This window comes from Miscanthus floridulus, chromosome 8 (genome assembly GCF_019320115.1).
Source record: "Miscanthus floridulus cultivar M001 chromosome 8, ASM1932011v1, whole genome shotgun sequence".
Classification (NCBI taxonomy): Eukaryota; Viridiplantae; Streptophyta; class Magnoliopsida; order Poales; family Poaceae; genus Miscanthus; species Miscanthus floridulus.
Genome location: NC_089587.1, coordinates 1,260,487 through 1,275,676, shown reverse-complemented (window position 1 = coordinate 1,275,676; position 15,190 = coordinate 1,260,487). Strand labels below are relative to the sequence as shown.

At 43.5% G+C, this 15,190-nt stretch overlaps 1 protein-coding gene and 1 long non-coding RNA gene across 4 annotated transcripts; both read right to left on the bottom strand.

The window, feature by feature from the left end:
* Window positions 1-5,149: 5,149 nt before the first annotated feature.
* LOC136470838 (serine/threonine-protein phosphatase 7 long form homolog) lies at window positions 5,150-10,967 on the bottom strand. Of its 3 annotated transcripts, none has more exons than XM_066468573.1 (13): window positions 10,415-10,967; window positions 9,666-9,871; window positions 9,174-9,277; window positions 8,536-9,033; window positions 7,661-7,921; window positions 7,385-7,582; window positions 6,940-7,306; window positions 6,725-6,853; window positions 6,440-6,645; window positions 6,077-6,369; window positions 5,899-5,974; window positions 5,471-5,812; window positions 5,150-5,377 (listed from the first exon to the last, which is right to left on the bottom strand). In XM_066468573.1, exons 5-7 carry the CDS (start codon window positions 7,918-7,920, stop codon window positions 7,201-7,203), a joined length of 564 nt encoding a protein of 187 aa, XP_066324670.1. In that variant the 5' UTR covers window position 7,921; window positions 8,536-9,033; window positions 9,174-9,277; window positions 9,666-9,871; window positions 10,415-10,967; the 3' UTR covers window positions 5,150-5,377; window positions 5,471-5,812; window positions 5,899-5,974; window positions 6,077-6,369; window positions 6,440-6,645; window positions 6,725-6,853; window positions 6,940-7,200. The 3 variants fall into 3 exon arrangements, with proteins under 3 accessions (XP_066324670.1, XP_066324669.1, XP_066324671.1); XM_066468572.1 differs by having other exon boundaries at window positions 9,666-9,767; XM_066468574.1 differs by lacking the exon at window positions 9,666-9,871.
* A 1,175-nt stretch (window positions 10,968-12,142) lies between these two features.
* Window positions 12,143-13,043, bottom strand: LOC136475342 (uncharacterized). Its single transcript, XR_010763161.1, has 3 exons — window positions 13,025-13,043; window positions 12,866-12,921; window positions 12,143-12,500 (listed from the first exon to the last, which is right to left on the bottom strand). It is a non-coding gene; the product is annotated as an uncharacterized lncRNA (long non-coding RNA).
* Window positions 13,044-15,190: the final 2,147 nt, after the last annotated feature.

Genomic DNA, 15,190 nt, shown 5'->3' with positions numbered 1-15,190 from the left:
TTTGTTTTTTTTTTTCGCTTCCACAACCGTTGGTTTGCTCTCTCTCGTCTCGTGCCGTCCCAGTGCCGTGCGAGCGTGGTGGGTGGCTCGCGCTGGGGCCCGCATGACACGAGTCCGTTCCAGAGATTGGGCCCGCGTCGCCATGCAGTGGACTAGGAGCCCAGCCGGCAGCCCGCGGCCCAGCAGTGGACGCTGCAGTGGCTGCACGCAGCACGCCGGCCTGTTCACGGCGCGCGTGCACACCGGCCGGCCGCGGCCGGCCCTGCATGGCGCTATTCACGTGGCCACGTCCACGTGGCCTGAACTCCACCTCCACTCCCCTTTTCCCTATTCTTTTTTTTACGAACTTTTTCTTTTTATAATAATCTTTTTTACCTTACTTGTTTATTTATTTATTACTTTGTTTTAAGTATATTTTGTATTCCTCATTTCACGTGGCCACGTGGTGTATTTTTTGTTGTTCATGTTATATCCATAGGATATTTCATGATATCTTATCGATCATTCACCTAATATTATATTCATGAAATGTTCTATAGATATTAATTGTGTGTTGTTCATATAGTAGTATCCTTGTAATATTCCACAATGTTTTTTTTCATTATTATTAATAATAAAATACCATGAAATTTTTTTTTCATGCGAGCCAGGCTAGGAGGAGATGCAACTAATCAATCAGGCCGTACAATGCGGGTCACATTAGTGTCGTTATGCTTATGGCAATATTTCCAGCGTTGTGCCTGATCAGCGATTTCCTGCATTATTTGCCTGTTCTTCAAATCTATATAGTAACTTATACATAGATAGAAAAATCCGTAATTGATGCCTTCCGTTTTACTGCATGCGTACGTTATAGAGGCATATAATAATTCTTTGATTTATTTACTCATTTACTAGCCAAAATAAAGCATCGATTACAGCGCCTATATACCGTATGGTACGTACATGTGTGCAAGCAGCAAGCAGAGAGGCGCAGCACATCGAACAGTAGAATTCCCAAGGTATTCAGTTCAAAGTAAAGTAAGCATTCCATGCATTTCGTCCAGTTTATTTTTCTTGCATGCATCGTCGCGCATTGTTAGTCTACAATTCTACATACAGTCTGATCAATTTTCTGTGGCAACATATGAAATATGATACTAGGAAATACGCGGAAGAAGACAAGCAAGTAGTACAATGGAGGGCAACAGACTCGCCGCCTGCTGCCTGCTCGTCGTACGTGCTCCTGCTGTCGGCGCAGCAGCGGCCGGCGAGGCGGCCATGTCCAAGTTCTGCCGCTGCTACAAGGCGTGCTACGCCGAGTGCCGGAAGGACACCGGCGTTTACCCCTGCAACGTCAGCTGCCTCGAGGACTGCATCAAACGGCCAGCCGCCGCCGACCAGCAGCTGCCGACGAAGGCGCGCGCGCGTCGTCGTCCGACGTCCGCCGCCGACTGCTGCAACCGCATCTGCCAAAGCAAAAGCATCTGCGGCGTCATGAGCACCGCCTCCACGGCGGTGGCCGCAGGTGATGCTGAGGCGTGCCTGACTGCCGCAGCAGCATCGGACACTCCGCTCCCTTGAAACTGAAAGACGCCGCCAACTGATGGTGACGGCTTCAGTTCAGATTTCAGAGTCACACACAACCCGTAGTGTTTGATCAGTTTGTTAATGCGATGACGATCGGCTGTTGACAAACTATGATCTATCTGTAATTATAAAAATATAAACAATGTTCTACCATGAGTCCGTGATCATGTGGAATTGATGTTTCGCATCTACTTTAACCTGATGTCCGCTTTTATTAGGAGGCATCTATACAACACACTTGAGTGTTTTACTGGTGGGGATCACTCGATTTTTTTTTTCTTCACTGTTCTTCTTACTCCTCCAAACGCGCCACCGCCGCCCAGCGCCCACCGCCCCGCCGTGGCGCGGTAGGGTCTCGACGGAGCTCCGCGGTGGCGCGGTGGCGGCTACGGCCGTGGAGCTCCGGCGACACCCCACCGCGTCCGCGGCATCCTCCTCCTTACCCTTCCCCACCTACAGCCGCCGCCATGGCAATGGACGCCCCTGCCCGGACCTGGCTTAGCCGCCTCCACTGCCGCTGGAACCTTAAAGCCGCCCTCCCGCCATCCCCACCACTTGGCCGGCTTGCCTCCCCCGAGCCTCTTCTAAACTCGTCGAAGTTGGAGAAGAAAGGACACTCAACCCCAAACCCTAACCAAGCTAATCACCAAAATAGATTAGGGAGCCCAAAACAACAATTTCTTAATTTAAAGACCTAGTTGAGAACTCAACAATAGTTGAGAACTTCAAAATAACCTTCTCACACCAAAATAACAGGCCAGGTGTAGTTCTAGAATAGGCCCAGCTGATCCCACTATTCTAGGACAGCTTTTGCTTCTTCTATATTATATATGATGCCTTTTTTTCATGCATGAATGCACCAGCGTGTCCCTAATAATAATGGAAATTGTGATTTTACCTCCCAAGAACATATAAAAACTTTTTTAGAGTTCAAGGGCAATCAGCCCCGGCCTTTCAATTAAAATCAAAAGATCATATATCCAGTTACAGCGCAGATAAAACCAAAAGAAAACCCAACTCCAACCGCCAACCGGCAGTGGGTCGTTGAACCAAAACTCCAGAGACAGTCCACGCCTTAGACAGTTCAGAACGAGACAGCTAAGCTACTGAAACAAAACCCTATTACACAGGCCTCATGGCCACCTCCAGATCTCCCCACTAAGGAGTGAGAGGAGCTTCCTTCATCACCTTCGGAGCATCTTTCCAGTAGTTTTCCCCGTCCTGTGCTCCAGCTTCCATGCAGCGATACAGCTTCAGGTATCTCCCCTTTTGTATGCCTGGGAGCCACCTCACCATCTTTGCCGCCACTTTGATCTTCTCCAGGTATCCATCCAATAGGTTTGTCTTGTCTCCAGGACACAGAACTTTCCAGTTCTTTAAGTGCCCATGAATTCTGTAAAGGAGAACTTCCATACTTTTCCATCCAATTCTCTAAAAACAACACTCATTCCTGAGTTTCCATATTATAGACCATAAAACAGCAGAAGTAACCATATTAACTATTAAGAATTTTTTAGAGCTCAGCCAAAATTTACCAACATCAATAATATTGCTCTACCTACTGAAATTCCTAGAATCCCAGAGATCACTAGACAACATTGTTTAGCTACTGCACAATCAAAGAAAAGGTGCCGACTACTTTCTTTTTCAGAGCAGAGCAAACAACTCTCATCTTCCACTTTCCTTCTTTTAGCAAGGTTATCTCTAGTAAGGACTCTATTGTTATTTATAAGAAGCCAAAGAAACATATGAACCCTAGGAGAGATTGTGATGAGTAAGTGCCTTTAGATGTGAACTTCCAGACCATTTCATCCTCCTCATCTGAAAACTGAATAGTGGAGACCAGCTCCACACCTCTAACATATAGAAACTTCACGTCCACATGTCCGTATATGGCCCAATGCAAGTACGTACGTCACATCCTGGCGAACGTGAATGCGGACTGCGTGACTAGAATTAGAACATTGAACAGGTGTATGAGGTGATCGATGCTGAGGAGGCTGGGAATTTGGAAAATCCAGCAGGAGTCGGTGTTCGACGATCTCGGCGACCCAAACACCCAACCATCGGCCCTATTTTTCAGCAGACGGCAGCAATAGCTGATCAGTGGTAAGCAGTTCATTGCTTCACATTCTCTGTAAGAGTGTCCGCTAATCCTAAAACCTAATTGGCTGATTTGGCAGCAACTCAATTTGAACTTTAGATAATTAGTAATTACCTAAGTCATTCACCGGCATACTACAAGAAAAAGTGGTATTAACGACGGGATATGTGGTTGTTAAAACTCCAAATGTGGTCGTTAAAAGGTATTAACGACCACAAAAGTGTGGTCGTCCATAGTCGTTAAAAGCTCCGTCGTTAATACAATTAACGACCACATAATATTTCTCGTCGTTAACTTTTCAACGACCGAACAATATGTGGTCGTTGATACGAGACATGTAACGACCGCAATTCTAATAGTAACAACCACATTTTCATCGTTAATATTTTTGCGCCATCTACCATGAGGCACTAAGGACCATGTTTTAGTAATAACGACCACATTTTTTTGTAATGAATAATATTTTTGGGCACATCTACATTGATATATTTTTCCACATTGGCTACTTATTTATAACACAAGCCACCACTTGACACCATATACAATGACATATTTTTCACAGCAGAGAAAATACAAGTAATAAACTTGCAACAGCAATCAATTATTATTTTTACAATTTATCAATACATAAAAATATATTGTTGAAAAATAGAAAAAAACAGCTCACCATTAAACTAACAGTGACTAACTTATGGATAATTCCTATTACAAAAAAAAATTAGCACCAGTAAGCTATATTGAAGGTGAACACCCGTGTACTACTATAACTAAAATACTAATCTTCAACCGGGATTTTTTTAATTTTAACACTTTTTGATAACTAATTTTAAATCTAACACTGTAAGTTTTTTTTAAACTAACACTTTTGGCCGCGCCTATTGTCCTGGCGTGGCCAAATGCCTGTGCCGCGCCATGCATGGTGGCATGGTAGAGATCTGACGTGGCGACGACCGGTTTCGGTGACAGATGACGTGGCAGCTCTTGCCGCGCCACCGCCCTTGGCACGGCAGTGACACACCCTGATACGTGGCGCGGCAGTGCCGCGCCCTGACACGTGGCGTGGCAGAGCTGAATAAATACCGCATCCAGTCCCGCCTACCCGAGCAGCAAGCCCGCCGGGCCGCCGCGCCCGCCGTCCGGCCGGCGGTACCTTAACGGTTTAATCCGAATGTGTTTCGCCAATAGTGGGAGTTATTCTAAGTATTGCTTGACGTAAAATCAATAGTAGATTTGTTTCTGTCTTTTGTTGAATTTTTTTCACGGACGAATAGAGAATTTGATAAGCCAATGATTTGTTTTCCGTCTTTCATAATACGGTTAACCATCAATTTAACTAATCAATTATGAAAAATTGCCACCGGCGTTGAGATACGCCGGGACTGCCGGTTCCCGAAGTAGTTGGTACATAATCTCGCCGGCAGTGCTGCCGCGACGCAAAGAAACGGATATGAAACAGATAAATGAAGTTCGTGCGTAAGTTGACAAGCTGCCACGTAACATTTTTATTGTTTTGACATAAGTTTGATATAACATAACCAAATAACCCCGCAAGTTTCGGATGCCAATATTCGTTTGACCTAACAAACTAAGACAAGAAGTATAAGGATCCCTCGGACGCCTTTGTCTCTTCGGATTTGTTGACAACACATTGGGAGTGTAGCCAACGTCGGTATAGTCGCGTCGACGGTGCGTATGGCTCGTACCCTGCAAGTATATGATACGCACAATTAATTATAATTCTTTATGATCGTTAGTTTAGGGAGCCTACTTATTTAAATAAACTATCTTTGATAGTACCTGTGAGGCTCCTTGGGTACCAAGCAGGGCATCACCTAGCTGAGACATGTCAATCTCGTGCTGCGGCCAATCGTCCCACTGGTCGTGCTTTCTGCGGAAACCTGGGGGGTCATCGTCACCGTCGTCCTCGTCGTCCTCGGTTGCAGGGTCCTTCCCAGTGCTATGATGTGGTGGTGTACGCACTGCGGAATTGACACCTATCATCTGCTGAGAAGAGCCAGCTGGTGTCCTCAAAGAGGCTGAAGACGTGGCATCCGACCACGGCGGGAGTGGCGGTTCCTCATAAGGAGTGTCCATGCAGCTCAGCTTCTAAGCTAGCTTCATGCAGCTCTTCTTCACCTTCTGCATAAATAGACGTTAAAGTTAGTGCATTACCTAAATGCATATATACTAAAGAAACATTTTCGGAACGGTCAAGTTTATGTTACCTCCACAAAAGCCGCGAGAATGCCTAGCCCCTGACCTCTAGACTTGTGAAGCCAAAACGCTGCTTCGTTGGACAGCCTTAACAATTGTGTCGCATGGGTATAGAAATGCGTTTGGACAGTTTTAGTACACATACTTAATACCAAAAGGATAACAAATTGTACCATTCAAGTATATTACCACGTATCTTTGAAGCGGGGCTCTCTCCAGCTGTGTGTCCTCCATAGTGGTAACGTCATACACATCTTCGACGATATCTTCCTCCGAGTCCTCGTCAATCGCCACATCAATGTACGGGGACTTGATGTGTCCTCATAGACCTGTGAAGCCACCACAGGTACTCGTCGAAAGTGTGCTGGTCGTGTAGAGGACCCGCATGGACCGGATGTCGTACCCTGTTCTGCCACAAATGGATACGCGAGCTATGTGTCACACGCCAATCCTTGGTCTTATACCTCTTCCTATAGTCATACCTACAACAAAACGATGTTAGTTATACCACACACCTCTGGATTGTAGCATTGTTATTAATCGATAACGTACCCGTGCAATTCTTGGTTGGTGGAGTAAAGCGGTGGTGGGTAGCCTGTCATTCTCCCAAACTGTCTGCAGACCCGGATGGGCAAGTGAATCTCGACCACATGGAAGAAAATAAGAGGGACGTCGCAGCGATACTTGTCTGACTCGTCCCTAGTGATAGGACTAAGATAGTACTGGAGCTTTGGAGCATCCTAAGGACACCAATACACCTGAATTTTGTAATTGAGTTAGGTTGTGATATAGTGTACATCGAACAAGACACAGATATGATAGTAAAGAGAGCGTAACCTGGTGCTATGTTAGGACGTCGAGACCGTCCGTGTACTCCCTGTATTTACGCCTCGCATTCCCTCTAACTAACTCTGCTTCCGTCCAGATATACAGAGCTGTAGGGAGTGTATCCTGTCTGTTCCATTGCTGCATTGAATACGATAATGAATTAGCCATTAATAATGAATTCATATGTAACTACCTTCAAGAATATAGTGAACCGAAGTACTTACCGATAAACCATTATTAAGAGGCCTTCCAACGGGCCATCGTTCCCAACACCACACCTGGAGTAGGTACGAGCAACCCCCAAGGTTCGCATATCCTGAGGTGCGATGGCAGGCAACGTATAGCTGTCGATACGTCCATGCCAGGACTGCGCTGTCCCAGCTGTACGTCGCTATGTTCTCTCACGGCTGTCGTAGTATGTCAAGGAACATCCAGCTGATCGTGTTGCTCGAGGCGTCTGGGAAGAGAAAAGCATCAAGAAAGTGCTAGAGCCACATACGAGCGAACCTATCGATCAGAGTCTCCTCAGCCTGTGGGTCTAAATAATCAAAGCGCTCCGTGATCCAGGACAATGAAACCCCAGAACTTTTCCTGAAATTGACCAAAGAAAATGAGACCCCATAACTACAGGAAAGCAATGCAAGTATTAAATAGACTTGAATTACTCACTTATTTTTCTTGGAAGCATCGTCGTTCGGTGGAAGAAAGCCAGTAAACTGAGCCACCAGCTCCCTCCAGTGATCGTTATCAACTATCCCTGTCACTGGAAGTCCCCGCAACCGAAGGCCTAAAATAGCATTTACGTCCTGCAACGTCAAGGTCATCTCGCCACAAGGTAGATGAAACGTGTGGGTCTTAGGCCTCCACCTTTTATAAGAATAGAACGACTGTTAGTTGCCTTAAATTTGCTAGAAGAAAGTTTACGTACAAAGAATGCACCCGTACCTGTCTACAGCTGTAGTAAGTAGTGTTGTGTCAAGGGGCGAAAGACCGTGGTTGACAACACGGACAAGCTCGAGGAAGCTGACACGTCGTATATACGGCGCATAACGCTCATCCCACTGGTGCGCCCTGGTGTGCGTGCGGGGCCTCAAAGGAGGCAGCGACACCTCTGCGTCATTGTCACTCAAGATGTGTGCTCGGTGCTGGTCGTCGTACTCCACCTCAAAAATAGGGTACAACGGGTGCTGCGTGGGAGGAGTCATCCTGTTACGAATTGATAAACAAAGCGTTAGAGTATTCAAATTAACAAAATTTAAATTAACATTAGTAAGTTCACAAATAAATCACTAACCTAACTATCCTAAATCCCTAAACCCAAAATCCTAATTATACTAGATAATAAATACATAATCAATCCCTAAAATACCGAAACCCTTTTGGGTTTAGAGTAAACTAGTATCTATATACCCAAAATCCCTAACTAAATAACTAACTATAAACTAAATAATAAATACATAAACAATCCCTAAACCCAAAATCCTAACTAAACTAGAACACACAACCTCAAACCTACGTAAATCACAAACAAATTCACTAACCTAACTATCCTAAATCACTAACTATCATAAATCAATACCAATCATAAAACCCTAACTATCCTAAATTACTAACTATCCGAAATCACTAATTATCCTAAATCAATAATAATCAAAAAAATATGAAATCAACCCTAACTATTCTAAATTACTAACTATCCTAAATCAATAATAATCAAAAAAATATGAAATCAACCCTAACTATCCTAAATTACTATCCTAAATCACTAATTATCCTAAATCAATAATAAGCAAAAAAAAAATGAAATTAAGAGGAGGTACCTTAGGAGCGGGCGGCCTTGACGCGCCGGCGTTCGTGGCGCGGCCGGCGCGGGCGCTGCGCGGCGGGAGTGGCCGGGCGCGGCGTGGTCGGGTGGGCGAGGCCGGGCGCTGGCGGCTGACAGGCGACTGCAGGCGCTAGTGGCGGGCGGGCAGGTGCGTGAGGGCGGGCGGTATTTATTCGGCTCTGCCGCGCCATGGATCAGGGCGCGGCACTGCCGCACCAAGATCGGTGGCGCGGCAAGAGCTGCCACGTCACCGGTCACCGAAACCGGTCGTCGCCACGTCAGACCTCTGTCGCGTCACCATGCATGGAGTGGCACAGGCATTTGGCCGCGCCAGGGTAATAGACGCGGCCAAAAGTATTAGTTTTAAAAAAAAACTTACAGTGTTAGATTTAAAATTAGTTATCAAAAAGTGTTAAAATTAAAAAAAATTCTCAACTGGAGGCACTCTGCAACATTGTCCTCCGACAGCTCGGTCTTGTCAACAAGGAGAAGCCTGCAGCAACTTCAATGTTAACACTATACATGACCCAAACAAAATAATAACCAGTTAAAACTTAAATGAACTGATGTCAGATTGCAAGATCTAAACGAATGTACTTTCAAAAAAAGATCTAAAGGAATTTAACTTGTTACCTTGTATATATCTATACCCATAACCATTATTAAAAGAATTAACAAGACAGGTAATAAGTCTCTTTCCAGTAAACTGAGCACAGCTCCTCTTCGATAGAAAGCATCTGCATATGTCACCAAAACTAAGGTAAACATATCTTTAATACCACAGATGTGCGACATTCATCTATAATCCATGAGTTGACATCTTGAGTTGCAATATGCACTGAATAAGCAGAACTATGCCTGAGATGATCTAAGTTTTGACATCTAGGCAATAAACAATAACTCAACCCTTTATTTTACCTCAAAGTTCGGTACCAATATAGGGATGAGGAAGCATGAACTCTGCTATTTTCAATAGACGGACAAAGCTGTTTTCAGATATATGAAAGAGGCTAGCTAATTTAAATTTTCAATAGATGGAAGAGCACATTGATAAAATTAAGACTGCACAAACTTAAGGAAATAATCATCTAAAGTCTAAAGCAAGAATAAAATTTGGAAACTAACCTTTAACATCATGGTAAAAGAAAAATTACTAGTTCAAGCAACATTAGATAGGCTAATATCTCTATGATACGTATCCCCTTCGATGAAGTTAATGCCTGGAAGCTGAAACATGAGAACAAAAAGGTTCAGACAAGTAAATTCAATAAGCTGTCATTGATTCCATAGGATTATTTCTAAGCTTCTATATTGATTGCCATCGCTGATTCCTACAATATAAAAGTTTCAAATAAATGTACAAACAAATGAGTATATATTCAGAAGTATAGTATTCTTGTATATATGTATACTATGCTCGGACCAATTAAGCTGGCATTAAGGCAAATAAATGTGGACTTGCCTGCGCCAGGTCAGCCAATTAGACCAACAATGTATCTGTCGAGAGCAGTAGAATCAACTGGTTTAGCAGAATATTACCTTACGACTTTTGTAACCCAAAAATGATCTAGAATGAGAAGGATTCATTCTATGCTTTGAATAGCAATTAAGTACAAGAATTATTTTAATAATATTTCTTTAAACAGATCTATTTTCTGAAGACAGGTCATTGAAAGATCTTACAGAAAAAGGCTATTTTATTCAGATCGATTCATATTGCAAGCAGCAAGCACGACTAATCTTACAAAATCACAATTACACATAGGGTGTGCAGCAAATTACAGAAGCATATACCGACAGTACATATTTCCCATAAAAAATGAATTTTCAGTACCAATATAAAAACCAAAAATAAAAGGGGATGGATTAATCACCTCTTCTGGTTCAAGGGATCTTGCTGCGACAGCAGGTGTTTTTGTTCATCTCCGTCTGGAAGTGGATCTTCTCCTCCTCTTCTTGTGCCAACGCAGATCTCCATCTCTGGTGGACTCTGGGTTGATGCATATTCTAATCGACAGAGATGGGACGTTGGGGGAGCAGCAGCGAGCCGACTGACGAACCCATGGCACACGGTGGTGGCTGCACCCGGCTAGGGGCGGCGGCCACTCCCATGGCCAGCAACGGCGTGGTGCCTTGGAGCGATGGTGGTGTTCTGGACGGGAACTCGACGCGGCCCTGATCGAATCGATGGCGGAGACGGCTGGGGCTGCAAGCCGGCGCGCAAGGCCGGCGGCAGCGACCGAGGACCCAGGGTCAGGCCCCCAAGCGCGGAGGCGACGGCACCATCCAAATCAGGGCCGGCGGCATCACGCCTGAGCAACGCCGTACGGTTGAGGCCATGGCACCGCAGATGGGCGCCTTAGGGCGTGTTTGGTACCCTTCCCAGCCCGACCAGGCCAGCCAGGCTGCATTTGCCTAGACCAGATGCATGCAACAAAGGTTGTTTGGTTGCATGCATCTGTGGAACTAGGCTGGGCTGAGACATTGTTTGGTTGTATGCATGTGTTTGTAGATTTAAAAAGCCCATGCATGGATCATTGTTTGGTTGGCTGCATACAACAAGTTCTAGTCACCTCTTACATGTAGTGGTAACATTACCACCCACTAGTTGACATCAAATATTACATCAATTTCCAAATGAAAAAACCTACTAGCAAAGCAATAACTACTGCTATTACAAGTATAAATGAACTGTGGCACAAGCGAAAGTTGTCATTTCCATCATTTTCTAGTAGAGGTGTACTGACACGTTGGAGGAGAGGTGGATTTTCAGGTTGATCACCATAGAAAGCTAGCAAAGCTTCATTTCTTGTTTCGTATTTTTTTAGCAGTTTTCCTTGAAACCAACTACTTGAGCATGTGCTTCGGCCCAGCTGGAGTAGACCCCAGGCTCCTTCCCAACATGAACAACATATCAAGCCATAGCTGAACATGTTCTCAGATCAATAAAAAAAACATCACAGGCAATGAATATATGCTCAGATTAATCAAAATAACATCACAGGCAATAGGCATATGCTCAGATCAATCAAAAAACATCACAGACAATGAACATGTGCTCAGATCAATCCAAAAACATCACAGGCAATAGGCAAGTGCTCAGTTCAGTCATAAAGCATCACAGACAATGGACATGTGTTCAGATATAAGAAAACAAACATCACAAGCAATAAGGCAAGTGCTCAGAATAAAATTGTGCAAATTACAGGCATAGGCTGGTGCCCATATCAAGTTCAGAACCACAAGGTTCACATCATTGGCAATGGACTCATGGTCAGATTGCCACCACTAGGTTGATCTAGGTTGTAGGTGCAGGGTTATCTAAGACACTAACTATATGTTAGTGTTAGTAAGTAAGCTATGCAGGATCAGATCAACTACACAAAAGAGAAGGTCAACCCACTACACATCCACCAGCTGTAGTTAGGTATGCACAAAAGATGCCACCACTGCACAGGGATAGGCCACCACCATTGCATAAGGGCAAATCAGGCTCTCGGGATACATGTCCAAAGCCTCAGCATAAGTGTAGTATCACAGAAAATTTATCATCATTGCACATGCCCAAAGCCTCAGTATAAATGTAGTATCACAGAAAATTTATCATCATTGCACATGCCCAAAGTCTCAGATCAAGTGTAGTATCACAGAAAAAAAAACATCATTGTTATTGCCCAAAGTCTCAGATCAAGTGAAGAATCACAGAAAAAAACATCATTGCTATTGCCCAAAGTCTCAGATCAAGTGAAGAATCACAGGAAAAATGGTGCCCTTCTCATTCTAAGCATGTTCACACACTCTATATCATTGTAGTTGTAAATTAAGTTCAAGTTCCTTTGGCGCTCCTCATCCCTAATGCTCATTGGACCATAACTGATCTGAGGCCGCTGACTCTGAAGCATTCTAAGTGTAGCAAGCAGCACGAGCAAAAAGAATGTGTCTCTTCTCTTCCAAGTCCATCTAGAAAAAATGAATGGAATTTAAGGACAAATGCTCAGAATGACAATGTCATCGTCATGGACTTGGACAAAAGCTCAGAAAAAGGATTCATCATATACTAGAACACGCTAAAAATAAGACTTTCATCATCACAGACTAGGGCAATAGCTCAGAAAAAGGCATCATCATAGACTAAGGCAATAGCTCAGGACAAAAGGAATCATCACAGACTTGGACAATAGCTCAGACAAAATGGCAACTTCATATACTTGCTCATAATCTCACAAAGTAGGACATGCATCCAAATCCAAGAACGCAGGACTCACTATCGCACGGTACAGATTAGTGGAGAGGCGAGAGGGGGAGTAGAAATACAAAATACCCACGTCAACAAGCAGCAGCACCAGCAAAAGCCCAACCCAGCAGGTGAGAGAGCTCAGATCTGCAAGCACACAAGCAAAGAAAAGAGGATTAGCATACAGAAAATAGGATTTTTACTTGGAAAAAATAAGAAAAAAATGAGACCTAAGAACAAGGATCCATACCGCAATAACAGCCAAGAAATCAGATCCGGTGTGCCTGCAGCGAGATCAACAATCAATGGTGACCTAGGGTTTCAAATCGCACAGAAAAAATAGAGAAAGATAAGGGGAAAAACTCACTTGCTTCGAGAGGACGCAAATCCACGGCACCTGCAACAAATCGAGAGAAAGGGTAGGCATTAGGAGGCCACGAATCCATCAAGAACACTAGGGGAAGGAGGAAGAGGAGGTGGAGCTTACCGGCGGCGCAGACGGGGAGCGACAAGAAGAAGAAGAGAGGGAGGCGGCGGGAGGGAAGATATAGAGGCGGTGAATGGCGGGAACGGGGGAGGTAACCCTAGGATCTTCGCGCCATCTCCCCGCGCACGGAATCGCCAGGCGCGCGAGCTCACGGGAGGACGGAGCGAGCCAGGCTGAAGAAAAACGGCCGATTTGGGCGTTCCTCGTGAGCCAGGCTAGGAGAGGACTTTTGCACGAGCGAAGCCTGGCTCGGGAGGGTGGCCAAGGAACCAAACATGAGCAGGCTGCATCCTAGGAGCCTGGTTTGCCCTTATGCGGGCGACCAAACACGCCCTTAGGAACCGCCGTGGTGGGGGCGTGAAAGTGGCGGCGCACTAGTAGATTAGTAAATATACGTGTAGGGCTACGGACACTACCGGAAACAGTATATTTGTCGAGTGCAAAAATATTTGTCGAGTGTATTTTTTTTGGCACTCGGCAAATAAGCTTTTTGTCGAGTGCTGTAAAAAACACACTCGATAAAATAATGGCACTCGGCAACCAAACGCTTTGCCGAGTGCTGAAAAAAAACACTCGGCAAGAAACCGCCACGTGGACATCCGTCAATTAGTGTGCCGACCGTTAGAAGTTTGCCGAGTGTCCGTTGGTGGCACTCGACAAAAAAATAAATTTGTCAGGTGTTTTTTTCAGCACCGGACAAAGAAATAAATTTATCGAGTGTTTTTTTGCACTCTGACAAATAAATAAGTTTTTTCTCTTCTGACCTTGAAACTGTCCACATACAACATGTGGTACTCCATGTTAAGATTTGATATATTTCTGGATCTGTTTGCTATATTTAATTAATTTATTAGATTTTATGGATTTTTTGTTGGTATAAGTCAAATTTGAACTGCAAGTGATTCAAATAATAGAATAAAATGAGTAGAAAAATAATATTCATGTTATTGAGTCCAGTGTGAGACCTTACCCAGGAAATGAAAAGAAAATTCGAACATCTTGTTCAGGAAACATGACCACGAACGTGTGGCCGAATGGATTTTAAATTCTACAAAAAGCAAACGAAGTCTGAAAATTATGAGATTTATCAACATGTGATGATATCATATGTGGAGGTTGTGGTAAAAAATTGAGAAGGTTTCACACAATCTGTCACATACGATGTTTACAAACCGAACCATCGCAGGACAAGAATAGTAGCGTTGAGAAGGATTCGGTAAGATTTGAAGTCAAAGTGATGATCCAATTGAGGTTTGGCTTTAAAACTTTTTGTATAGGTAATAGAGAACATAGATTGTTTCATGTGAAATTTTGGTAATTTTTTGGATCCATTTGATAATTTTAATTTATTAAGTGTAATAATAGAATTTTAATTGATATAAATTGAATTTGAGTTATAACTGCATAAAATAATAAGTTTTTTTTTTCTCTTCTAACCTTGAAACTTTTTCTACTATCCACATACAACATGTGGTACTCTATGTTAAGATTTGGTATATTTCTGGATCTGTTTGCTATATTTAATTAATTAATTGTATTTTAAGGAATTTTTTGGTATAAGTCAAATTTGAACAACAAGTGATACAAATAATAGAATAAAATGAGTAGAAAAATGATATTCATGTTATTGAGTCCAGTGTGAGGCCTTACCTAGGAAATAAAAAGAAATTTCAAACATCTTGTTCAGAAAACACGACCATGAACATGTGCTTGAATAATTTTTAAATTCTAAAAAAAGCAAACGAAGTCTGAAAATTATGAGATTTGTCAAGATGTGATGATATCATATATGGAGGCTATGGTAAAAATTGGGAAGGTTTCACACAATGTGTCACGTACGATGTTTACAAACCGAAGCATCACAGGAGAAGAATCGTAGTGTTGAGAAGGATTTAGTAAGATTTGGAGTCCAAGTGACAGTCAAATTGG